Source organism: Neoarius graeffei, chromosome 1 (genome assembly GCF_027579695.1).
Source record: "Neoarius graeffei isolate fNeoGra1 chromosome 1, fNeoGra1.pri, whole genome shotgun sequence".
Taxonomy (NCBI): domain Eukaryota; kingdom Metazoa; phylum Chordata; class Actinopteri; order Siluriformes; family Ariidae; genus Neoarius; species Neoarius graeffei.
This window is the reverse complement of record NC_083569.1, coordinates 23,723,483-23,751,061: the sequence shown is the minus strand read 5'-3', so window position 1 is coordinate 23,751,061 and position 27,579 is coordinate 23,723,483. Positions and strand designations below refer to the sequence as shown.

At 44.0% G+C, this 27,579-nt stretch overlaps 1 protein-coding gene across 14 annotated transcripts in view; it reads left to right on the top strand.

Moving 5' to 3' along the window:
• LOC132892138 (NACHT, LRR and PYD domains-containing protein 12-like) overlaps window positions 1-21,737 on the top strand; it is a 445,190-nt gene extending 423,453 nt beyond the window's left edge. For all 14 annotated transcript variants that reach the window (XM_060930602.1, XM_060930582.1, XM_060930560.1 and 11 more), the window contains 2 exons: window positions 19,246-19,419; window positions 20,699-21,737. In XM_060930602.1, the coding sequence (XP_060786585.1) occupies window positions 19,246-19,419; window positions 20,699-20,705 (181 nt within the window). In that variant the 3' untranslated portion in view covers window positions 20,706-21,737. The remainder of the gene's footprint in view (window positions 1-19,245; window positions 19,420-20,698) is intronic.
• Window positions 21,738-27,579: the final 5,842 nt, after the last annotated feature.

Genomic DNA, 27,579 nt, shown 5'->3' with positions numbered 1-27,579 from the left:
TTATTTATTTCAAGGCCTCCCCCACTGCTTTCTGTCGCTCTGACTACGTCACAGTCACTGTTGCACTGATTGGTCCGAGCGTTGGCCTATACGCACAGAGACAGTTTGAAAGACAGCGGGTTGTTCCTCACACCCCCTTCGGAAATGTCTACGACCGAGACCAGACTAAATATTCACATTTAGTCTGGCTTGCCAGGCTAATCTAACACTGGAACATTTTTAATTGCAGCTACATGCCTGGAGTCTTTCTCTTTTTTTAATTTTCTCTTTGCACAACCACTCAATTGATGTCTGTCCATTTTTCATTTCTACCGCGGTTTTTAAAAAATTGATACATTTCACCGTAGGTGGACTGGCTCAACTGACAGGTTGAGGAAAGGGGGGTTAATGGTCACATAGGCCACTCTTGCTCGGAATTATGATTATTGTTGTTGTTCTTATGAAATTAGTGTTCATAATGAATTATATATGACTATTTAACAATGTCAAGTGTATAACCATTTTAAGTGTACAAACATTCACGAAAAATATTTTTAAAGTTTCTGTCATGTGGTGCCCCCCCACTGGCTGTGAGTGGTTAGTGCCCCTGGGCACTGTGCCGCAGGCCCATATAGTTAATCCGGCCTTGTTGTGCACTTGCGACACCGGAGCCACTTTCCTGAATTTTGAGCTTCGGCGTATTCGCTTCTTTATCTATTTAATCAATGAATTTATTTGTCACATACATTAAATTACTAATGTAAAACATTTGTAGCCTCTTTAAGCAATAGCTGTTTTCTCCACTGTTTTCTGACCTTTTGTGCTTAGTGAATGAGACACTTCATTACACTCCACTGACTTCCAATTCCGGACTTTTTTGAAAATGTAAAATATAGGCCTATGAGATGTTTTTTTGGGACTTAATTCGCGTTGCTCCTTCACTATTAATTTCTGAGACTGACGAGGCACTAAATACTGTGGAATTATTTTCTCCTTACTATGAAGTTTGGCATCTTAAACAAGTGTCGGGAAATCTTGCAGCCCAACTCCGCAGCCTCCAATGTTTAAGCGAACTGCTGAAGCCATAATGTTTAAAGATTAAATTGTAGGCTAATCAAACCAAAGAAAAACACAGCCTTTCCAGGACATTGTCTGCCGAAGCCTGTTTAACCTATAAAAGGCTTAATAGCAAAGGTCTTGCTGCGGCTTCAACTTTTTCACCTGATCACCTTTCAATAGGCAAATATCATTATTACTACTACTACAAAAGCCTAGTATTAGTAGTAGGCAAGTAGTTGGACAGCCAAATTGTTTCATCAGTGGCCTACGCTGAGCCTCCCCGGGACTAGACAGTAGCGTAGGCTTTATTTATTTATTTATTTATTTATTTATGCCTATCTAGCGCAACAACTTATTCCTTTACATATACTCAAACATAGCACAAGAAAGGGTTCAACAACAGGCAATCACAGCAGCTTGGTGAAGTTCTAAATCACATCGGTGTCAGACCTATGGGCCTACCCCCCCCTTTTTTTTTTTCCTCGGATCTGCATCAATCTCATTATTGACCTTTAGCACTCCCAGTTGACGGAAATCCGTCGTAGCGACGGAAAACTTTAATCCATGCGTATGTGAGAAGCTGCAGCACAAAACGGGACTTGATCCGACTGCAATGTGTCTGAAATCACTGTGAAATTTACTACAACACTGTAACTAATCACACAAACTGCACCTGAGACACAAACTAACTGCCCTCTGTGTGAGCTGCAGGGTTTAAAAGCAGCAGTGACATGGTGGAAATGATCTCGGGATATAGAGTTTAAAAACTAAAATGAGACGTTAATGCCATAGAACTGATGCAGTAAAAATGAATAGATAAAAAAAGGCTTTTAAATAAAAATTAAAAAGGAGCAGAAAAGAACTTCCAATAAACTGCAAGCCACGACAACAATCATTTTGTTATTTTGAATTTTTTAATGAAAAGAATTAATGATGATGATGATGATGATGATAAATGTAAATAATCTTCCAGTCCATCTTTGTCAGTGGTGATTTGCTTTAAGCCGACACTGGAAGCCCGGCTTCCCCTCACATTTCATTAAAATGCAGAAATGGAGTTCCGGTGACATCATCATCCTGAATGGCAGCCTAAAGTAGCAGCTCCCTCGCAAAAATAGTTATTTCGCCCCGTTAGACTGTCAAATGTTAGGTTTTCAGGTACTACTTGAACAGACAAGAGGGGTGAGAATGGGTAAGTAGCAAACACAGGCCCACCGACAGGGGGGGACAAACGGGTATGTTGTCCCGGGCCCAGGAATGGGGGGGCCCAGAACTGGGCTCTCATGAAGTTGCGATTATTTTATTTCATTTCAAAATGTGTTGTTTTGGGGGAGAAATGTGCTATATTTGCATTCAATAAATGATTTCTAGATCTTTTGCCTTTATTGTCTTTGAAAAAGGCGTCAAGAACCCCCTACCACCCCTAATGCAAAAATGGTTTGGTCTGACTCTTTGATTAAGGGGAAAAAAACAACATCGTTCGATCATAGCGCTTCGACAATCAGCGTGCGTGCCATTTGCCAACATGCACAAGTCAGGAGCACAGAAAAGAGAAAAAGAGAGGAAGAAACCAAGAGACTCAGGGGCTCACTGCATAAATATTTTAAAAAAGAATCGGATGATGTAGCAGGTACTAGCAAAGGCAGTGGGGCAGCTGAGTCAGGTAAGACCAGTGCTGGGCACGTTACTTTCAAAAAGTAATTAGTTAGTTACTAGTTACTTTTCCCAAAAAGTAACTGAGTTAGTAACGGAGTTACTTTGTCATAAAAGTAACTAATTACCAGGGAAAGTAATTATTCCGTTACATTTTGTTCCCCCTCAAAAAAAAATCAAATTCAATTAGTGTAATCATAATAAAAGTGAATGTTAAATGTGTTTAAAGACTGAAATGGACACTTAACAGAACCAATGTTGGTAACTTGCCAGCGCCCCCTATAACGATCCCACAATTCCTTGCGCGCTCCACCCGGATGTGACGTAAAGTGGAACTGCTTTAACTGTGTCGAGAGCGCCTCGGTTCGCCATCTCGTGTTCTGACTACTGGAGTGGTCGGACGGACTGTTGGCACACTCGCCTACAGTGTTGAGACTAACCGCTATTGTCTGAGAACAGCCTGTTCAAATTAGTTTCGGCCGAACTTTTGAACAACCTGCTAAGTTTCAGTGATATAGTGGTTTCGATTCTAAACCTTTGCAAAGTTTAACTACAGTTAAGTAGTTTTCCACGCTAAGAGGCATTTGCGGACAGCTTCGCTCCTCTCAGCCTTTTCTCGTCGACGCATCACCGGAGGTTTCTCCCGAAGCACCGTGGGCCAGCTAGGCCTCCATCTCCCTGCTTCGTTAGCCGCGGTTGGACGCAACTCGCCGCTAACCTCCTCTCCTCGGACCGCGACACTCAGCGCGGACATTGGAGAACGAACTTCCATCGCATTGAGTAGGCACTTGGGCAAATTTTAATTTGTAGCTTATTCAGATGGTTGTTAGGGTCATGTTTAAGCTTTGAGCTGTTTAGCATACCCGCTCAGACACGGAAGGTGTTTGTTTTTATTGTTTGTTTTTATTGTTTGTTTTGGTTCTGTTTTTTTCTTTGAACGTGTTAGACAGGGTATCTTGCATGATATCTTTCCTTAACTCCATCGCTAGCTTCCCTATCTGATTAGCAGCGCAGCGACAAGTTTGTTACTTTAAGCTCCGAGGCTGGACCGCTACAAGGCCTAGTCCTCTCTATCCAACACCTATTACACACACTCTCTCTCTCTCTCTCTCTCTCTCTCTCTCTCTCTCTCTCTCTCTCTCTCTCTCTCGTTGAGTTCTTTGCCTAGATAGTCTGTTGGAAATTAAGTACAGTGTTTGTATCCAGCTGTAACGTGGTCAGATTCTCCTTAGCAACTTATTGCTAGCTACCTCAGGGTGATACGCTAGCTGGTAGGCTTGTGTTCTCGACTAGGCCTGCCGGCGCCATATTTCCCGACGCCATTTTGTTACCTCCCTCATTGAGTTACCTGTGATACGACACCTAGGCACTGACCGCCATTTTGTTTAAGCATTGCCAAAGTGGCTAGTCATTAGCATCTGCCCACAGATACCTACACAAAGCACACATTGGCCACAGAGCTAATCCTTTGTTCTATTTAGCTAACATTCCTTTGTTTTAGCTAACATTCCTTTGTTTTAGCTAACGACAAGCTAGGTCACACACACACACACACACACACACACACGCCTCCACACACACGCACACACAAGGGATTCTCTTTTCCTATCTCTTTCTCTCTCTTTTCCTCAAATTTATGGTCCAGGTGTAATTGTTCCATTGTTTTGCCTTGTTATTACCTTTGCCCGACATTGAATGTATTTTGTGAGATTATTATTAGTAAGTAGTAGACAAATAAAAGCTAATCAAATTGAATTACATTTTACTTGTTCCTGTTGTTTATTCACAAGGTCAACTATTTAGAACTCCTTTTTCCTTCAGAATTTAGCTTTTGTATACAACTGGGTTTCCCATCTAATGCAGAGCTACCATTAATCTTGAATGTAACCATTCACGGTGAGTATTAAGATTAATAATTTAAGATTTTATGAGACTGATCTTATTAATAAAGTGATTAATTCAATTATCAATTATTACATAATTTATAATTTAATTAATGCTAATTCCACCTACATTAAAGTGGTGCCCCGTGTGAGGAATAGTTTAATGACCTTGTGAATTTCTCAACAATAACTTGTAAACTGCTGTCTACCTAAAATCAACTGCCAAGGTATAACACAGGTGACTTTAATGGTGAATAATTAAGTGTGTTAATCACAGAACTGAAATTCAGCCGTCAACCACAGTTAGCTGATAAACTGGTTTAATTGATTAGTACATTAGAGTAATATCTAATCCAGGTACTTAATTAATATTATTAATAATAATTATTGTTGTTAATTAATATTATTAATTAAGCTAATTAATACAAGTGAAACATTAGTGAAAAACAAAGTAGCTAAGAAACCACCTCAATTATTTAGCAACTTGGATTAAATTAAATTCTAACCTAATCAACACCTAGTATTAATTTCCTTTAAGTTAATTAATACATTTCGAACAAAATGTCGCATTCCCCATCAAGTGAGTCAGAAGGGCCCCTCCTCTCTCTCTTCGACGTTGTAGGTGATTTAGGCCAAGTCCTGGAGGATAGGAGAAATTACTTCTGTGATCTGGACCAAAAGGCTCGCTTTGATGAAATACACATAGCTGTTAGGGAACTTAAGGAGCGTACTATGACTCTCCCAGAAGGGCTACCCAAATTGTTCATGATCTACTATAAGGAAATGGAACATGTGTGTATGACCCTCGAACAAGAGAAAAGAACACTAAAACGACAACTGGCCGAAGCTCAAAGGAGAGCAGACAGCGCGGAGAGTAGCCTCGTGGGCCTGAGAGCCACACAAGATGAACTGAAGCGCGAAATAGAATGCCTCAGAGACGAAGTGACGCAAGCACGTCGCTCAGATGAGGGATCGGCCAAATCCTCCCAAGAACGGAGTTCCGCTCTGGAGGAGGAAGAACCTGAGCTTAGAACGGTAGATCAGACACCGCACTCAAGCTCAATTCGCGTGAAAGCCGCGCGATCGCCACCTCGTGGCGCTGGGAGTTTTTACTTTACTCCCCACTACACCCCCTCGCGCTTCAATATCGCTGCAGCCTCTAACCCGCAGAAAACGCCGCGCTACGTACCCTCAGACTCCTCTGACGGAGAGGCCGCCTACAAGCCGAAACGCAGACATAGGCGATATGAGAGCAGTTCAAATAGCGAAGACAGCGAGGACCCCTACGGGTCAAAATCAAAACGCCTCGTCGCAGAACGCAAAACTAGGATCCGCCAAATCGACGTCCTTGCGAAAGACATAGAGCGTTTTGAGCCGGAAAATCATAGACACCGAAGCGTTAATGATTATTTCCGGGAAATCGAACGTAGCCTCCTGGACCTGCCAGAGGCTACGTCGCATGAAAAGGCCAGACTTGTCTGGAAAACTTTAGGCAGTGGCGTACGAGCATTCGTTGAGACCCTACCGCAGTCAGTTCTCGACAACTACAAGAAAATACGTAAGTACTTGAAAGAGGAATACTCGTTGTACGAGGACGAGACTGCTGCGACGATGGGTGCCATTCTAATCAGACAGAAACGAAGCGAACACCCTCGCGAGTACTACCGTCGGCTCCGCGCGGCATACTTTCAGGGCAGAAGCGAGCCCGGGCTAGAGGAAGATCGCAACTTCAAGTCCCTCTTCCTCCATAACCTTCACCCGTGCATCCGTAACCAGGTAACACTCGCGTGTCGCCAGCACCCCCATACTATGAGAGAAATGCGTCGCACCGCACAACTAACGTGGGAGACGTTCGTCCGACCCACGGACCGCCACGAGGACGATCCCAGAGTCCTCAGCCTATATGAGCAAGAAGGTCAGTCCTTAGGCCTAGAAGGGGGTGAAGCCCCAAACCGCGGACCCCCTTTGGCGAACCCAAACCCCGGCCACCAGACGTCGAGTCAACCCAAAGGTAACTGGAAAGTTCGACAAGCTGGAGCCAAGGGGGGACAGGGCCCCAACGCCAAAGGGCAAGGTAACCGCAAACCTGGCAGTCATGGCCCTAAATCTCAGAGTAGCAGACAGTCAAGGCCCCATCGCAACTCCTCTAGAAGGGGGCAGAGTCCTAAGCTAGCTACCGCTAAACAAGCCAACCAAGAGCCGCTTGGGATGGCAGAACTGAGGGCCGAACTAGCGTGGATTAGACAAGCCGACCAAGAGCCGCTTGGGATGGCAGAACTGAGGACCGAACTAGCACGGGTTAAACAACTGCTGAGCAATAAGAACAGGAAGGGTAAGCCGAGCAAGGACAGGGACGAACCGTCAGCATGACTAGGCCGGGACCCGTCCCCACCACCACGTGTCTACCTCGTGGGGTGGGGAAAGGACCCCTGCCCAATAGGCAGTGATGAGTTGAAACCACCCCCCTCGTTAGTGAAGCCTGACCCGCAGGATGCACCCCTGACGCAGTTTCTTGGAGATTTGGTTAGGAAAGGCAACGCCAAGCGTGTCTATACCCCAGTGGTGGTAGAAGGCAACGTTTCCCTCCAAGCTCTCTTGGATACTGGGTCGGAAATCACCCTGATGTGTTCCAAAGTCTTTGCAGAGGTTTCTGATGCGTGGCGCGCGCAAGGTAGACCCATCAGAACCGAACGTTGTGACGTCAACTTGGTTAGCTTCACCCAGAATCAAGCCCCAGTAACAACCATTGCATGGTTAGAACTCACGTTCCAGGGCATGTCCATCACTCACCCCACTTACATCTGCTCCGTTGGGGTAGAACCGTTCCTCATTGGCCAAGACCTACTTGATAGGCTAGCGCCCCTCATTGACTGTCGTCGTGGGCAACTGTGGGCTCAGGTCGCGTCCCCACAGACCCCAGATCCTCGTCGTCACGATCGAGCCCGTTGCGATGAAGTTAGCGTGGATGCTACTCCACCGATAGCTGAGTCAGGGCAGGTCCTCGAGACCACTCCGCTCCACACTGAGCCGAGTCAAGAAGCACCAAACTCAACCGACACTCTTCTCAACCGCAACGTGCTTGATGGCCACCCGTCTTTCCTTTGCTTTCTTGGCGAATCTGCCCCAACCAGGTACTACCCCTGGATATCTGGCAACATTACTGTCAATGGCGTCACGGCACCGGGCGTCAGGTTAGCGCTTTGGTCAGAGAAGTCAGCCATCAGCCAAACGTGGTTCGACATAGTGCGTCAGAGCACTCCTTCCCATGTCTTTGTGCAGAAGAGCCACCGGCTACTGTCAGCCGAACAACCACAGAGCCCCACCAAAGCTACGGGCGTCTGCGCCGTGTCGCTCGCCATCGGTCAGAGAGAATTTCTCCATTTCTTGAGTGTTGTCCCCGGACTTCCTGACTCACTGGTCATCGGGGCAGACCTCTTGGTCAGACTGGGAGCCCAACTGGACCTAGTCAACCGGGTCATCTGGACCCAAGCCGATGCCGCTAAGCACCCGTTCCAAGCTGACCCGGAACAAATGCGGTCAGGACAAACGATTCCCCAAGCCTGCCATGTCGCTAGCGAAATCGACGTTGTCATTCCCGCTAGGACTGCTGGTTTCCCTCTTAAGCTGGTCATCATGAAAGACCAACTGTTTCGTAGCTCCCAGGCGTTCTTCCAGCCTCTCAGATTCTTCATGGAGCTCGACTTAGCCGTGTGTGGGACTCCGCTGCTTGAAGTGAGTCATCGTTCCGCTTACCTCCTGGTTCAGAACTCCACGCGGGACGCCATCACGATCCCCGCCCGTCAGCCTTTAGGCCTTCTGATAGACCAGGCATTCCATGACTTTGAACTCACCATTCCAGTCATCGGTGAGCTGCCAACACCGGACACTCATTCCGATCCAGTGGAACCTCTCTGGGTTACTCTTCCTTTCCACATGATCCGCGTCGAACCTCACGACATGCTTCGCGATGAGCGCATAGTCATGACCAAAACTGACGCCCCAAAACACATGCTGGTGTACGCTCTTGCCACGCAATCGAGCAACGTCACCCCTGCAACTGAGGTCGTTGATTCAGCTTTAGGCGAACCGTACCCAGGCTTTGAACAAGAAGTTCAACAACAGCTGATGAAAGCTGACAGCCTGACCACGGACACCCAGAGACGACAGCTCCGTGAACTGTTCTACGACTTCAAGGCGATTTGGGCACGAGATTCCAATGACTGCGGAGTCACGAACATCCACACCGTCCGAATCCCAACGGATCCGAACGCTCCACCGACGTTCGTGCGGCAATACAAAATCCCGTTAGCCGCATACGACTCAATACAAGAAACACTGGACACTCTGCTGGAAAAGCAGATCATTCGCGAGTGTAACTCGACGTACAACTCCCCCTTGTGGCCGGTGCTGAAACCGAACGGCAAGTGGTGCCTCACCATTGACTATAGGCAACTGAACAAGCAAGTGCCCTTGTCAAGATGGCCCATGATCCATCTGGATCAAGAACTTGCCAAGGTGAAGGGTGCAAAGTTCTTCTCCACCGCCGACGTGGCAAGTGGATTCTGGACCATGCGCGTGGATCCAGCTGATCAGCACAAGCTGGCCTTTTCCTTTGGGAACCGCCAGTTAACCTTCAACCGATGTCCGTTCGGCTACGCGAACTCCCCCGCCGAATTCAACAACATCTTGCATAAGGCAATGAGTGATGCCGCAGCTCGTGGCAACTTGATCTATGTCGATGACATCCTCATTAGGTCACAGACTTTTGATGCACACCTTGAAGAGATACGCCATGTTCTGTCTCAGCTGTCCAGAGCAGGAGCGAAGCTCTCTGTCACCAAAGGGCAGTGGTGTCACACCAAAGTCGAATACGTTGGGCTGTGCGTCGGGCCAGATGGCATTGAACCCCAGTCGGGGAGGGTGCGGGCTATCCAAGATATTAAAGCCCCATCTAACGTACCCGAACTCAGGAGCTTCTTAGGGGTCTGCAACTACTCCCGACAGTTCATCGAGGACTACGCGGAGATAGCACGACCGCTCACCGAGCTCCTCCGAAAGGATAAACCTTTCCAGTGGAGCGACCCTCAAGAACTCGCGTTCAAGAGCATGAAGCAGAAGCTCTGCTCCGCTCCCTGCCTCGCGTATCCCGACAAAGATAAACCGTTCTTCTTGGAGGCTAGTTTCTCCACCCACTGCCTGAGCGCCGCACTGTCACAGCAGCATGACAAAGATCGCCGTGTCGTAGCATACGCCAGTCGGCCCCTCAGTGCTGTGGAGTTGAAATTTTCAGACTGCGAAAAAGCCCTGCTGGCCACGGTCTGGGCCGTTGAACACTTTCGCAGTTACATTGGTGGCCAGAAGGTGGTGATAGAGACCAATCATCAACCGGTCTCGTTCTTGAACAGCCAGAGGCTGAGAGAGGGAAGAGTTTCGAACAGTCGCATCGCAGCTTGGATGATGGCATTACAGGGCTACGACGTCGAGGTGAAGTACGCCCAGAACCACAAGATGGTGCTTGGCCGAGGCCTGGCGGATTGCCAGCATTGCGATTGCGAGAACAGTCCGGATCAAACTGAACTAACAACCGTACCTGCTCTCCCCTCCGACCACCACTACTATGACGAGAACGTCTGCAAAGACCTCCCCACAGCTTACATAGATGGATGCTCATTCCATCATGAACGCAAAGTCCAAGCCGGTGTCGGTATCGTATGGGTGAACGGCCCTATACTAGGGAAATACCAACATCGACTCGGGGCTAAGACTAGCCAATATGCGGAGGTAGCAGCCGTGCTCATCGTCCTGCAACAAGCTGCCCGTGAGAACATCAAGCAGTTAGTTCTCTGCTCCGATTCAAACTATGCCAGGCATAGCTTCGTCTCACACTTCCCCTCGTGGAAGGTGAAGGACATGAAAAACGCAAGGGGCAAGGAAGTGAAACACTCCGAACTCTTCCTAGCATGCGATCGACTCGTAACCGAACAGGGAATGTGCGTCTACTGGAAGAAGGTGAAGGGACATTCTCAAGTCCCAGGACCTGACAAAGTCGGTAACGATGAGGCAGATGGCCTCGCCAAAGCGGGAGCCGTAGACGGCCCCCTTTGGGAATTCCAGCCGTCATGGCTTCCCGAGACGCCACGCCATAACGTAACCGCGATTACTCGCCGACAGGCTAGAGCAGGTCAAACTGACGCAGTACCCCAAGCGGGAACAGTGCAACTCGGCCGACTGCCCCAGGACGCCGACCTGGTGTCTATGCAGGAAAGGGATCCCGTGATCCACCAAATCCGTAAGTTCCTTGCGGACCCCGTGGCGTTCCCAGTTTCCCCACAAGAGTTGCAACAGTCCCGAGACTTAAGTCACCTTCTCAATCTCAAAAACGGCTTAAAACTCGAGAAAGGACTCCTGGTGTACACACCACGCAACCAGGGACCTCCCTGGTGGGTCGTGCCCACAGATCATAGGGGGGTCATGTTGCAGTACGCTCACGACAGCCCGTGCGGGGGCCATAGGAACGCTCAGGCGACTTACCAGACACTCCAACAGATTGTCTATTGGCCCTTCATGATTCAGGATGTTACCGAGTATGTCAAAGGGTGTTTGATTTGCTGCCAATTCCGACCAGCCCAACCGTTGAACTGCGCCCCCCTGCAAAGCAAAGGCATCTCATTCCCCTGGTCTAATCTCCAGATAGACTGGGTCGGACCGGTGCCGAAATCGGCTCGAGGTAATAAGTACCTCCTGACCGTCACTTGCGCGTTCACGAAGTGGGTGGAATGCTTGCCTGCCCCGAACGAAACTGCAGAGACCACCGCTCTCCTCCTTATGAACCATGTGTTCAGCCGTTGGGGCTTGCCCCTATCCATTGATTCCGACCGAGGTACTCATTTCACCGCAGAGGTCATGAGAGTGTTGTGGGAGATGCTCGGAGTCGAGGCAAAATTCCACATCGCGTATCATCCTCAGTCTTCCGGTCAGGTCGAACGCGCCAACCAAACCATCGTGAGCATGCTTCGCAAGTATGTCAGCCACCATGGCAAAGATTGGGACATCAAACTCCCTCTGGTGCTGATGGCCATTAGGTCCACTCCTCACCGCACCACCGGAGTCACCCCGTTTGAAATGATGACTGGCCGCGAAATGGTTCTCCCCTTACACCTCCTCTACCGACCAGAGGACCTAAGCGTTGCCACTGCGTACACCGCACACCAGTACGTCACCGACTTGCAACGCCACTTGCAGGCCACATTTGCGTGGGCCCAGGAACACCTCGAAAAGAGTGCGAAAGGCCAGAAAGCTTACTACGACAGAAAGGCGACACACCGTGAGTACGAAGTAGGCGACAGAGTCCTATACTTCAATTTCACCAAACCGGTAGGAGTAGCCAGAAAATTCTTACCCCGTTGGTCCGGTCCTTTCGAAATCGTCGGTAAACTGTCCCCCGTCGCCTACCGCATCAAAACTTCGAAGCCCAGCCAGGCGCCTTCGTATAGATGGGTCCATAGCAACCAAATAAAGCTCTTTGAGCAGTCCACACTCCATAGGGGGGTGGACAAACAATAAGTTATAGCCTGCCCAACTTAGTTGCATGCCTCTCAATCCATAAGCGTGCATCTATAAGTAACCACCCTTGTTACCACCCAAATCGGAATAACAAACTCCTGTATGTTGCAGAATGGCCCCTCTCTGGATCCTCGGCATCTTCCTAGTCCTGCAGACCACACGGGCAGGTAACATAGTGGAACCAGGTCCGCCGAGCGGCATCATTCTCCAAGATGCCCCAGGACTGCTTCTCACCAATTGCCGCGTCCACACCCAGCGCGTGTACACCCGCCTTGATCCTTGGGACGTGTATCGTAAGCATTTTAGGTCGCCCACACAAACAAACCTCGAAACCGGACCTGACTCCGAGATTGGGTCCAACATCGAACACGCCAAGCGTACCACAGCTCACATGCTCGAACAGTTACAGAAGTTCATAGTCACTGAGGAGGAACTCAGCGGCAAAACACGCCCTAAACGGTTCCTTGGAGGACTACTTACTGCTGCATCTGCCATCGGCGCTCTGTTCTCACTGGGCCTCTCTGCCGTTAACACCGTTAGCCTGACCGCGGTCAAACGAGAAATGAACATTCTTAAGGAAGAAATGCCAGAAATCCAGGGTAGACTACTAACTCAACAGGAGGAGCTGCAGGGCCTAGGCAAAACCCTGCAGGGAACCATACTAACCGTTAACATGCATTCTACATTAATCACGAACACAGTACATGCCGTAGACAGGCTAGCGACAATCATGAGAAGCGAAGTCAAGTACGTCCGAGTAATCTGAGACCTAATGCAGGACCTGATGAGAGAAGTAAGTAGCTCTCTCAGTACCCTGAGTGGAGGTAAAATCCCACCATATTTGATACCCCTCAGCATGGTTGACAGCATACTCCGATCTACTACCACGACTAACGTTTACTCATCACAGATTCACCTGGCTTATAGTCTTGGCAGTGCTATTCCCATTTTTGTGAACCCTCAAAACCTAGAAATAGGCTTCATCCTCAATCTTCCCGTTATTGAACGGCAAAACATATACAGAATCAAATCTGTCCTTAATGTAGGTTTCTGGAACAATGACGTACACGTACGTTTGCAGACACCTCCTACCATAGCCTATCACGATGACAACCCCTCTATCTACCTCATCCCTAACTTAGACATGTGCACCTCTACCAAAGATATCCACTGGGTCTGCCCCAGCAATCCCTTTATCCGAGACACCACAGACCGTCTCTGTGGATTGACAAAAGTCCCTGATCAGAAGTGTGCAGGCAAATTGTCTATTAAAGATGAAAGAATCGGAACTAGAGTAGAAAGGGCTGGTAATCGGTGGCTAATCAACACTCCCCAAACTGAGATTCTGATATCATATGATCAACATAACACTGCCACTAGAATGAAGATCCCTAACGAAACCTCTCTCCTAAGTGTCCCACTAGGAGCCACTGTTCACGTGGGTGACATCACCCTCCATCACCTTAGCGCTGACCAGTATGAGACTGAGATAGAAATGCCCGATGCCTTCCCAGGTCACGAACTTGAGATAAACTCCACCCTCCAAGCACAACTACTGCTGGAAGGGACCAAAACCGTGCAATTCAATCTTAAGCCCACTGGCATCGCTACCACTTTCTTGAATAACCGCGCAAACCCCTCGTCCGATCGAGGACCTTTAATAAGCCAAATTGCGCTGGGATTTCTAGCTAGCGGTTGGGTTATCAGTCTTCATAGCCATCACTCTACATAGGTACATACTGACACTACACCGCAAACTGGACAAAACGATCTACGCACCTGAGAAATTAGATCGTGGCATTGTCCGATTCTCCATCAGGCCTAAGGCCTCCACTAACTTTCTTGAAGAGTAGGCTTGCTAACACGCTAACTAACCCCTCTTTTCCATTTTCTTTTATGGAGTTTTGATTATTTTTTTTTTTTGGTTTGCTGTGTGAAATGTATGTAGAAGGTAGTTAAGTAGCAATAGTGTAATTGTTTTCATGCCCAAGTGCCTATGCTTTCATGCCCAAGTGCCTATGCATCTTATGGACTGTATGAAATGAATTGAACTGTTGAACTGTGTCTGAAAGACTTTTCACAGAAAGGACCCTTGGAACTACCTCATTTTGGAACTACCTCATTGTGGAACTACCTCATCGTGGGTCGCGGACTAAACACCATGTGCCCATAGGGTATCACTCCTTTCAGCGCCTATGGCCAAGGGGGGAATGTTGGTAACTTGCCAGCGCCCCCTATAACGATCCCACAATTCCTTGCGCGCTCCACCCGGATGTGACGTAAAGTGGAACTGCTTTAACTGTGTCGAGAGCGCCTCGGTTCGCCATCTCGTGTTCTGACTACTGGAGTGGTCGGACGGACTGTTGGCACACTCGCCTACAGTGTTGAGACTAACCGCTATTGTCTGAGAACAGCCTGTTCAAATTAGTTTCGGCCGAACTTTTGAACAACCTGCTAAGTTTCAGTGATATAGTGGTTTCGATTCTAAACCTTTGCAAAGTTTAACTACAGTTAAGTAGTTTTCCACGCTAAGAGGCATTTGCGGACAGCTTCGCTCCTCTCAGCCTTTTCTCGTCGACGCATCACCGGAGGTTTCTCCCGAAGCACCGTGGGCCAGCTAGGCCTCCATCTCCCTGCTTCGTTAGCCGCGGTTGGACGCAACTCGCCGCTAACCTCCTCTCCTCGGACCGCGACACTCAGCGCGGACATTGGAGAACGAACTTCCATCGCATTGAGTAGGCACTTGGGCAAATTTTAATTTGTAGCTTATTCAGATGGTTGTTAGGGTCATGTTTAAGCTTTGAGCTGTTTAGCATACCCGCTCAGACACGGAAGGTGTTTGTTTTTATTGTTTGTTTTTATTGTTTGTTTTTATTGTTTGTTTTGGTTCTGTTTTTTTCTTTGAACGTGTTAGACAGGGTATCTTGCATGATATCTTTCCTTAACTCCATCGCTAGCTTCCCTATCTGATTAGCAGCGCAGCGACAAGTTTGTTACTTTAAGCTCCGAGGCTGGACCGCTACAAGGCCTAGTCCTCTCTATCCAACACCTATTACACACACACTCTCTCTCTCTCTCTCTCTCTCTCTCTCGTTGAGTTCTTTGCCTAGATAGTCTGTTGGAAATTAAGTACAGTGTTTGTATCCAGCTGTAACGTGGTCAGATTCTCCTTAGCAACTTATTGCTAGCTACCTCAGGGTGATACGCTAGCTGGTAGGCTTGTGTTCTCGACTAGGCCTGCCGGCGCCATATTTCCCGACGCCATTTTGTTACCTCCCTCATTGAGTTACCTGTGATACGACACCTAGGCACTGACCGCCATTTTGTTTAAGCATTGCCAAAGTGGCTAGTCATTAGCATCTGTCCACAGATACCTACACAAAGCACACATTGGCCACAGAGCTAATCCTTTGTTCTATTTAGCTAACATTCCTTTGTTTTAGCTAACATTCCTTTGTTTTAGCTAACGACAAGCTAGGTCACACACACACACACACACACACACCTCCACACACACGCACACACAAGGGATTCTCTTTTCCTATCTCTTTCTCTCTCTTTTCCTCAAATTTATGGTCCAGGTGTAATTGTTCCATTGTTTTGCCTTGTTATTACCTTTGCCCGACATTGAATGTATTTTGTGAGATTATTATTAGTAAGTAGTAGACAAATAAAAGCTAATCAAATTGAATTACATTTTACTTGTTCCTGTTGTTTATTCACAAGGTCAACTATTTAGAACTCCTTTTTCCTTCAGAATTTAGCTTTTGTATACAACTGGGTTTCCCATCTAATGCAGAGCTACCATTAATCTTGAATGTAACCATTCACGGTGAGTATTAAGATTAATAATTTAAGATTTTATGAGACTGATCTTATTAATAAAATGATTAATTCAATTATCAATTATTACATAATTTATAATTTAATTAATGCTAATTCCACCTACACCAATTAGTAACGTTATCTACACTACATTAATATTTTTGTGGGACAATGTGAGATAAGACATCTATCAAATGTAATATATTTTTGTAGTTATTAAAATTGTTACTAATTACTGGCCACTGACGAGGACAAACGCTTTGTTCCTCGACATAATGTGCATTGCACGTAAACACTCTTGCCTTTTATTTCAAGTAATGAAAAGTAATGGCTGTATTTCCAGTGTGAAAGCGCAGTGCTGGGCTGACTGCTCGCCATCGCTGTGTCTTCCGATTGAAAGAGCGCGCAGTCGTGCAGTAGGCGTGGCCTACCTATGTATGTTGTCCAAATCTACTCTGATTGGCTTACTGTGCCGTTGTCTCGCGTCTCCCCGCCCCACACTAAAGCAGAGGAAAGAAAGGCTGAACGAGCAGCGTGCCAGATGAGAACAGCTTTAATAAAGTAACGCATAGTATTTTATTGTAAGTAACGGGAACGGCGTTATAACGATGTAAAAAGTAATTAGTTAGATTACTCGTTACTAAAAAAAGTAACGCCGTTAGTAACGCCGTTTATTTCTAACGCCGTTATTCCCATCACTGGGTAAGACAGCCAACTTTTTCCAGCCCCGTAAAGTAACCCCACCCAAGGCACGCGCGGCACGCAATTCATGTTACAAACGAGGGGAGAGCAAGTCACACTGAACACCATATCAAACGCACAGGGCATTGAATCATTTCATAACCACAACGGCTTAATAACATTGTGTTTCATATATCTGATTGAAGCTAAGAATATTCACATTAGCCCGCAATCATATCCCGCCGTTTCTCGAGCGGTGTGTTCTTCTCTGCTTTTCACACTGGACAGTACGCACGCACAACAAAAGTCCGGCGCATTGCATTTCGCACCTGAATAGTTGCAGACTAAGGAAATGATAAAATGTTAAAACTGTAAAAATGTTGAAATGCTAAAATTAAATGGTTGTTGACCGGTTGAATGGTTTTTGAATACCTGTCATTTAAGGGTTGGAGTGAGTAGAGACTGGGATAAGAGAGGTGGGTGTGTGTGTGTGGGTTGGCTGGCCTGGGGGGGGGCCCATTCAGAGCATTTTGTCCCGGGCCCAGCCAAAGCTGTCAGCGGCCCTGAGCAAACAAACAAAGAAAACACCGATGCAGTGCTTTGCAAATGAAAAAATCCGGAGAACAGCTCCCCTACAGGCACAAGATGGCGGAGCTAATGCTAATCCTTACTCAAATGACGCCACAAGTCTGACCAAAGTTTTGGAGGAAATTCGGGACTTCCGAAGAGACACAAAAGAACAACTAAACGATATAAAATCCGAGATCACTAACGTCAACCAAAAAATAGCGGAGGCAGAGGTGCGAATTGAAAAAGTGGAAGACCGTGTTCAAAACGTGGAGCAAGTGTTGAACAAGATGATAAAAGTCATGTATCAGCAAGAAAACAAGCTACTCGATCATGAAGGGCGATCCTGACGGGAGAATTTAAAGGAACAGTCCACCGTACTTCCATAATGAAATATGCTCTTATCTGAATTGAGACGAGCTGCTCCGTACCTATCCGAGCTTTGCGCAACCTCCCAGTCAGTCAGACGCAGTCAGACGCGCTGTCACTCCTGTTAGCAATGTAGCTAGGCTCAGTATGGCCAATGGTATTTTTTGGGGCTGTAGTTAGATGCGACCAAACTCTTCCGCGTTTTTCCTGTTTACATAGGTTTATATGACCAGTGATATGAAACAAAGTTCAGTTACACAAATTGAAACGTAGCGATTTTCTATGCTATGGAAAGTCCGCACTATAATGACAGGCGTACTAACACCTTCTGCGCGCTTCGGCAGCGCATTGATACGGAGCTCAGATAATCAATGCGCTGCCGAAGCGCGCAGAAGGTGTTAGTACGCCTGTCATTATAGTGTGGACTTTCCATAGCATAGAAAAAAAGAGTATTACCAGGAAATGGTTATCACAGGAGAGCCCAACTTTAAATATATGGATGGACATTACAATGGACATTTATAAAATGGAGAAGATAACAGCTTTCGTTCATCACAAATTGGAGAAATTCGCTTCACACTGGGAAAACTGGGTCAAATATGTCACGCCCCATAGGCCTGATTTTTATTTTCACGAACCAGTGACCGTACTAGATAAAAAGGATCACTCCCTACTTGTACATAGGTTTTTGTTTTTTTCTTCTCCTTCTTGTTTGTTTTTCTCTTTTCATTCTTCAGATACAAAACAAAAATGCTATTTTGGCATTTGGGGAAGACAACAGATGTAAGAAATATGATGTACCAGATGTGAATGTCTGATTCTGAATGTTAATAAAAAAATTAATAAATTAAAATGCAGCAATGAAACGTTTCCCAAAGTGTCTATTTTATTCATCAGTCTTGGTGTCATTCAATATTTTAGTGAATCAGATTGATGGAGTATCTCACTGCAATATCGCGCTGTTTGTTCATTAAACTCACACTGTTTAGTGGTGAACAGTGTGGCCTGTGTGAAAAGCCCCTGACGCAGAGCTGACAGACCCCCACTGAAGCCTCTGCATCTATTAGTGTCTGTTAGGTGTTTTAATGGGGAGAAAGACGAAAGCTCATTGGACAACAGGACTTAATGCATCATTTTGAGCCCCGCCCAGACACACGGCTTCACTGGGAGGGAATGGAGTGTGGGCGAACGTGTTTTACACAGAAGAAAAAAAAAACATCTCAGCATGAGAGAGAGAACGGTAATGAAGAATAGACGTTTTCTCTTCTGAAATTAAAATTCTTTCAAATACTTGGAAAAATTCACAAAATGTTTCTTCATAAATAACAGGGGATTTTTAAAAAAATATTTCACTCCTTGTGTTTGTAAAAAATTTTTTGAAGACTTTGACATTTCCTGGTTTTCTTTAATAATAAAACATGGTCTAATCTTCATCCGAGTCAGAATCGTAGACAAACACATTCTGTCTAAAGAAAACAGTCACACTTGTTCTCGTCAGTCCTGAATAAACCATTTAAACATTCACACGCTGGGGTTTAAAAAGTGTGTGAACCTCTGAGCGAACAACTTCTCCAAGAGCTCATTAGAAAGCAAAGCAAAAACATCAAAGCAAATCTTGATGTTCATAAACTGAGGGAGTGAAGTGTGTATCATTGTGTCTCTGCAGGTTGTGGCATTGTGGTGTCTCAGATGAAGGCTGTGCTGCTCTCGCTTCAGCTCTGAGATCAAACCCCTCACACCTGAGAGAACTGAATCTGGTTGGGAATAAAATAGGACACTCAGGAAAGAAGCTGCTCTCTGCTCTTCAGGATGATAAACATTACAAACTAGAGAAACTCTGGTAAGTAATAAACTTTTTAGGTGACTGTTGGAAAAAAAAAAAGAATTTAATCTCATTATAATTTTTCTTTAATTTCAGTAAATGTCACATGACCAGGCCATGAAATGAAACCAGTTTTAGAAATTTTCACTGTGTTCTATTTAATCAACTTTTTCCTCCCAGTTGTCTTTAATGCTGTTTGTTGTTCAGTAAAATTGATTTAAAATTCATCTGAAAGCAGAAGATGGAGTCAGTCAGAGTCTCCAAAATGTCCCGTCTGAGTGCATGAGAGTGATTGTAAATGAACACCTCGTCTCCTTGTGACACCCTGCTGCCTCTGACTCCATCCTGCTGCTTTTGTCTGAATAAGATGATCTCGGCTTTTCCCTGTTTCTGATCAGCAGCACACTTTCTTCTCAACTCTCCTCAAAACTCAGTAAAATGATCATCTTTAATGCCACACTGCCACAAATATGTGATTTAAGGAGCCACTTGACTCACTCTGACACTCCTTCCTGCTCTCCACCTCCACACCGTGTCTTCTGTCGTTCCTGTAAAATTCACCTCGGCTTCCTCTTAAAGTCTGCACTTAAATCTACATGTAGAACAAGAGATCAAACCCACCGCAGTGTTAGTTACTGTTTAAAAAGCTCCAAAGCCTGTGATTGGATAAGAGCAGTGATGTGATGGGAAACGTCTGCTCACTTTCCTGTGAGATCTTGTGGAAGTTCTCGTTTGCTGGAGCTCAATGTTAGAACACAGATGTTATATAAGACTGAATAAATCTCATCTCATTATCTCTAGCCGCTTTATCCTGTTCTACAGGGTCGCAGGCAAGCTGGAGCCTATCCCAGCTGACTACGGGCGAAAGGCGGGGTACACCCTGGACAAGTCGCCAGGTCATCACAGGGCTGACACATAGACACAGACAACCATTCACACTCACATTCACACCTACGGTCAATTTAGAGTCACCAGTTAGCCTAACCTGCATGTCTTTGGACTGTGGGGGAAACCGGAGCACCCGGAGGAAACCCACGCGGACACGGAGAGAACATGCAAACTCCGCACAAAAAGGCCCTCGCCGGCCACGGGGCTCGAACCCAGACCTTCTTGCTGTGAGGCAACAGCGCGAACCACTACACCACCGTGCCGCCCAGACTGAATAAATGTTGAATTAAATTATAAACAGGAGATAATAATGTTTCTCTTGGAGCAGAGATGATTACATGCTGTTGGTCATGAAGTACCACAGTCCAGTGTGTGGGGATTAATCCAGATGTTTTTATTTTATTTTCAGGGTGTGATGAACATCTGTGTGTGAGATGAAGACTCTGGTGTTCCTGCATTTCCATGTTGGGGAACAGACAACACCATTCATAAACACGTCAGTCGTTTAGTTCTAACAAATGAAAGAGACTTGGAGACGTGGTCAGTGTGTGTTCATGGTGCACAGTGAATCAGACTGCACACAATTCTACACTGAATGTGGAACAACTTGTGATCTGCATGAAACTGCCTGGACCTCAGTCCCTTAAAAACCCTGAAAGAGCAGGTGAAAAAGCACAGGGACTCGAGCTGAACCCAGTCAGTGGAAGATGGAGCTGAAATGGACAGGAACAGTTTCAGGACATTGGTGGGATTCTCACCTGACAGGATCGGCATTTGGGGAGTTAATCTGAGGAAGCCCCGAGGAGACTCACTACAAGGCACATTTATCACTTAGTCCTTTGGTTGGTATTTAATATACTCACTGAGCACTTTATTAGGAACACCTGGATGGAACCGCCTTGTTGATGAGAGGGTTCACCGGAGAACGGCCAGACTGGTTTAAGCTGACAGAAAGGCTACAGTAACTCAGATAACCACTCTGTACAATTGTGGTGAGCAGAAAAGCATCTCAAAATGCACAACACACTGAACACTGAGGTGGATGACCACGTTGGGTTCCACTTCTGTCAGCCAAGAACAGAAAGCTGAGGCTGCACTGGGCACAGGATCACCACAACTGGACAGGTGAAGAGTGAAAAAACGTAGCCTGGTCTGATGAACCTCGATTTCTGCTGAGGCTCACAGATGGTGGCGTCAGAATTTGGCACCAACAGCATGAATTAGTGTTCCTAATAATGTGCTCTGTGACTGTAGATTAGATCTTTTTGTTACAGGGTCAGACCAAAGCTGTTCATTTTTGTTCTCTTCTAAACTTTTTTCCTCTAGATTTTAAAGAAATTATATACAGGGATGAGAATTTTCCGCCGATTGGCGGATTTCCGACTTTTACAGACCAAAATGATCGTTTTTGAGATCGATGTAAATCCGTTGAGAATTTTTTTTTTTTTGGGGGGGGGGGGGGGGGGGGTTATAATTAACGATCTGTGGTCGCCTTATAACGCAGACATCCCAAGTCTCCCGGAAGTTCCGGGAGTCTCCTGCATATTGATAGAAGCGAGCAAGAGCGTGCGCGCGCAACATTAAGGTCTGCATCACGGATCTTAGAGTGTGCGCGCGAGGGGGTGCGCAAGGGAGACTGTATGCAGTGTTGCCAGATACTGCTGACGTTTTCCAGCTCAAAATATGTTCAAAACCCCGCCAAAATGAACTTAAAAGCACCCAATCTGGCAACACTGCCTGTGTGCCTGTTCATGTAGCGCATGCCAGACAAAGAGCATCTTGATTGGGTTACTCAGCAAAATAAGCCAATCAGCTTTCAGTGTGGGCGGGCTTTTATCTCTTTTCTCGAGGACCCGAGTTTGAGTCAGTGCAGCCTACAGGATCGGCATGGCAGAGAGAGCGCGCGCCCCAAAAAATATATATCAATTACACGTCATATGTAAGTGTGTATCTTTTATAAATGGGGTTAGCTTATCTAATGTAGCATGTTGGGGAGAATCATAGTATCATATCTATATTTCTGATAAAATTTTAGGTATGATAGCATGTATAACTCTCATACTTATTGCTCATTTCATAGGGGGAATTGCTGGCATGTGCCGCGCGGGAGCGTCTGCCCACATTTTTTAGGCCGAGATGAACTTATAGTTTTTGATTTTAAAAAAATTTCCAATATGTAATGCCCATTGTACATGCCTGTTCTTTAATTCAAAATCACTATCTCGATCTTCAAATTGACCGTATGGTATCTGTATTACATTACACAACATCCTGTCCAGATAAAACCTAGTTAGTCCACACAACAGTTGAAAGGGAAGTGATAAGTGATGTTGAATGTTGCCTGCTTAATATGCAAGACCTCCTGCTACCATGATAACATCAGAAGAAAGCTTAAGAGAATTATATGATAGAACTTTTTTCTGATTTGCACTTCATTTTAAAGGATTGGAGTATTCAAAGATGAATCACAAAAATGCAGAAATATAATACTGTAGAGCTCGTTTATATTAAAAGGTGCATTGATTTTTTGAAATCATCAAATGTGAATTGATTAAAAAAAGTCTCTTGTACCATATTAATCATTTTCACCTGGGAGTCCACCAAGAAGGGGAATTTATTTCCAAATAAATTGCAAATTTTTGCTGATAAAATTAATGGTTTTGGGTAAAAAAAAAAAATAGCCAAAAATAATTAGCCCCATGGGCCCCGCCCCGGTTTTTTCAGACTTTTAAAATATTTTTCATTCTCACCCCTGTATATAAATACCACGTGATTTATTTTCTGTTGTATAAAATTAGTTTCTGTATTTAAACTTTTTTTTTTAGCAAAAAAAGCCAACAGTTATTGAAAATAAATTTATGCGCAACGCTTGGGTGTTAGTACTCGGACGGAAAAATGGATTTCCATCAAAATCAAATCGCGAAACTTTCATTTTCAGTATCTGTGTAATTTCTGATTTATTGTAAGTGTGAAGGCAGCCATAGAAAGTAATGGCTACCCTTTATGTTCTTCTTCTTTTTGTTTTTACATATTAAAATATTGCACATATTTGATATTAATTATGATTGTATTAAAAATGTAATGGACTTTATTTAAAAGAGAAACATTGTAAAGATGGACATTGTAATGGTTTGAGTGGACTCAATCTCCCATGATGTATGTCACTTCCTGTGAAATGTTTTGTTGGGGTATCCGCTGGAGGGAAAGATGGATGCGTAAGAGCGAAACGGGGAGCGGCTTGGTGTGCGAGGAAAGTGTTGTCGTTTGACTACGAAAAAAGAGGGTGCTGGTGAAGGAGCTTGGAGCTGGCTGAGACGAGTGGAGGAAGTGTCATAAAGGCGGTTGGTGACAACTGGACTGGGAATGGTCAGAAGTTTGCAAAGGGAAGTGATGTTTCAGGAAGTGAGTGTGAGGAAATGGAAGAAAGCGGGAGTTATGAACCATGGTCATTTTTATCAATAAATGCAATTAAACGATTATAAATCAATTTCTCAAAGACTCTATTAAAGACTGAAAGTAATGCAATTGGTCTATAGTTACTTGGATCAGAGTCATCATCTGATTTGAATACAGGAATAATTTTAGAGAATTTTAATTTAGAGGGATATGATCCAGTGTTAATAAAAGAGTTTATTAGATAGGCTAAGTGATCACGAATAAGGTGACATGAGGCTTTAAGTAGGTCAACGGGACAAGAGTATAGACCATAAGACTTATTTTGGGGCAAGGCTAGGATTTCATTTTCAATTTCTTGTCTTAAAACTGGTGAGAAGAAGAAAGACTCTTTTAGATCCAGATTCTTTAAATAATCAGAAAAATGTTTATTAGCCAAAGGAATATTGCTAGCTAGTTTAGGCCCGATCGAAGCAAAATGCATGTTCATAATATTGGACAAATTTCGAGGATTGAATTCCAGTTTTTCATTATTTAATGGGTCTTTAAGATGGGAAATGGTTTTCGATCTTTTTTTATTGTTATTAATAAGCGTATTAATACCTTTCCATGTTCGTTTCATGTTTTTTATATTAAGTTCAAAAAAGTAGTTGTAGTAAAGTTTTTTAGAGATATGTATTAGGCTAGATATTTTATTTCTATAGTATTTATATTTGTCAGTATCGCCAGAGCAAAAAAGCTGATTTTTTACTTTTAATTGATCTTTGTATACCCTGTGTTATCCATGGTTTTTGCATTTGTTTTAGTCTCCGGTTGGAAGGAAATTTCATTGGAGCATGTTTATTCACTAAATTGTTTATCTTTTTATAAAATATGGAAAAGGAAGTCTGTATAACCATTACCAAAAAATGACGCTGCGGGGTATTTGGTAAATTCAGATTTGGAAAGTTCATTTACGAAATTATTGATAATGTTATTATAAATAAATCTTGTTTTATGTTTGCTAGTTTGTATTTTGAGTTTGGTTGATGAAATTATACAGAATTGTCAGAAATGTCAGAAATTATATTTCCACTCGAAGTCAGTTTTTCCGTCATGTTCATAAAGATATTATTGATAAGGGTGGCAGAGGTATTATAGACCCTAGTAGGCTTAACAACAGTTGGTAGCAGATAATTACTCTGCAACGTAGTCAGAAAGTTATAACTGTGATGACAAGTTTCTAATTTTAATAGGTCGATGTTGAAATCTCCAAGTGGAAATCTTTCCTTCTTATTGCCCTTGGTAAAATTTTCTATAGATTTCTATAGAAAAAAATCTATAAAAATTCTATAAAATTTCTAAATGAAATTTTATAGAATTTTTATAGACTTTTTGTTGAAATTTTATAGTTTTAATAGAAATTTTAGTTTTAATAGAAACTTTATAGTTTTAATAGAAACTTTATAGAGTTTTAATAGAAACTTTATAGTTTTAATAGAAACTTTATAGAGTTTTAATAGAAATTTTATAGAGTTTTAATAGAAATGTTATAGAGATTATACATAGAAATCTATAGAATTCCTATAGAAAGTCAACAGAACGATTAGTTCTTGAGAATGGTTTATATTTCGTATCTGAACATTTAAAGCATAAGAAACAAGAAAGAAATAATTCCTGCTTTCACTTAAGAGATGGTCGGATTGGGACCCTGCAGTTAGTGGTTGCAGTGTGTAAAAATGAACCTCATCTCATTATCTCTAGCCGCTTTATCCTTCTACAGGGTCGCAGGCAAGCTGGAGCCTATCCCAGCTGACTACGGGCGAAAGGCGGGGTACACCCTGGACAAGTCGCCAGGTCATCACAGGGCTGACACATAGACACAGACAACCATTCACACTCACATTCACACCTACGGTCAATTTAGAGTCACCAGTTAACCTAACCTGCATGTCTTTGGACTGTGGGGGAAACCGGAGCACCGGACACGGGGAGAACATGCAAACTCCACACAGAAAGGCCCTCGCCGGCCCCGGGGCTCGAACCCAGGACCTTCTTGCTGTGAGGCGACAGTGCTAACCACTACACCACCGTGCCACCCGTTTAAAAAAAAAAAAAAAAAAAAAAAAAAAAAAAAAAAAAAAAGAATTGTACTGTAAAAAAAGAATTGTACTGTATATTTCGACGTTTAACATCTACTCGAATAATGTTTCAATTAAATACAGGTATATATAAAGTTAAGGGGCATCAAATTAGAGAGGTTGAAATCACTAATGAATTGATAGCATGTAATTTATCTGATATAGCAAATAAGTATATTTACATGAAAATACAAAGAAAGACGTTTGTTTCACTTCTTCCAAATGCCATTGAGCTTGACTGAAAATTAATGTATAGCATATATCAGCGTTTATTTTGGAAGTACATTTATTAAATTATGTCTTAAACTGTAATTTACATTTGGATCAATTGAGTTGTTGATCAGAAGTGTTATGTGAGATAAAGTAAATGAAATAAAGAACATTTTTATTGGAGATAAGTACTAAAGTTGTTCTTTGGATGCAAGGCCTTTTGTCTCAGACTGGAATTTCTGTAGGGTCTTTAAAATCCACCAAGTTGTGTTTTTATGGAAATAACCATTATGAAATTTATAAAATTCTGTTGGCCCTAATAAAGTAGAGCTTCTATAGAACTCTGTATCAATTCTATAGAAATCGTTTTCTATAGACTACTATTTATATAGAATTCTGTTGAGATTCTATAGAAGCTGTTTTCTATAGAGTACAACTTCTATAGAATTTATACTATTTCTATACAACTTCTATAGAAACTATTTTCTATAGAGTATTAGTTCTATAGCGTTCTATAGAGATTGTATAGAAAGAGGGGTTTCTATAGGATTTTCTATAGAGTTTCTATAGAATTCTAAAAAACATTTTGACAAGGGTGTATAGATCTAAAGTGTTTTCCAGATCCTTCAAAAAGTTAACTGGAGAACTATGTTGTCTGTAAATTATACCACAGATATTTTTTTGATTAGTAATCATAATTTCAACCCATAGGGCTTGAAAATCAGAATTGGAAGTTTTTTTGAGAATTGAATAATTAAGATTCGAACTGATATACATGCCAACACCTTCAGAAGCTAAAGGTGTCGGAACGTATTCAAAAAAGTAGCCGGGAATATTCAAATTAGTTATAGGAAGGGGCGGCACGGTGGTGTAGTGGCCTCACAGCAAGAAGGTTCAGGTTCGAGCCCCGTGGCCGACGAGGGCCTTTCTGTGTGGAGTTTGCATGTTCTCCCTGTGTCCACGTGGGTTTCCTCCGGGTGCTCCGGTTTCCCCCAAAGACATGCAGGTTAGGTTAACTGGTGACTCTAAATTGACCGTGAGTGTGAATGGTTGTCTGTGTCTATGTGTCAGCCCTGTGATGACCTGGCGACTTGTCCAGGGTGTACCCCGCCTTTCGCCCGTAGTCAGCTGGGATAGGCTCCAGCTTGCCTGCGACCCTGTAGAACAGGATAAAGCGGCTAGAGATAATGAGATGAGTTATAAGAGGCAAACTAGAACTAGTTAATTTTGTTTCTGAAATTCCAATAATATCAAATTCGAATCCAAGCTCATTTAATAGATGAGTTTGAAATTTTTCTAAATTTGCATTTAAACTCCTTACATTGTTATGAATTATTGAAAAACTTGCTTCAGAATTATTAGAGGTTAAAGTGCTTTTCAGTTTTTGGAAACTATGTGGCGAATAATAGTTTGAGGTAATGTTATTGGGTCATTCCGTGCCAACTCACCTAAGGGTCCCCACATCACCGTCTCAGATTTTGCTCAAAAAATTCTATAATCAAGAATCATATGTTTGTACCACACATGCAAAATATTAGCTCCCAATTCATTGTAGTTTTGGAACTAC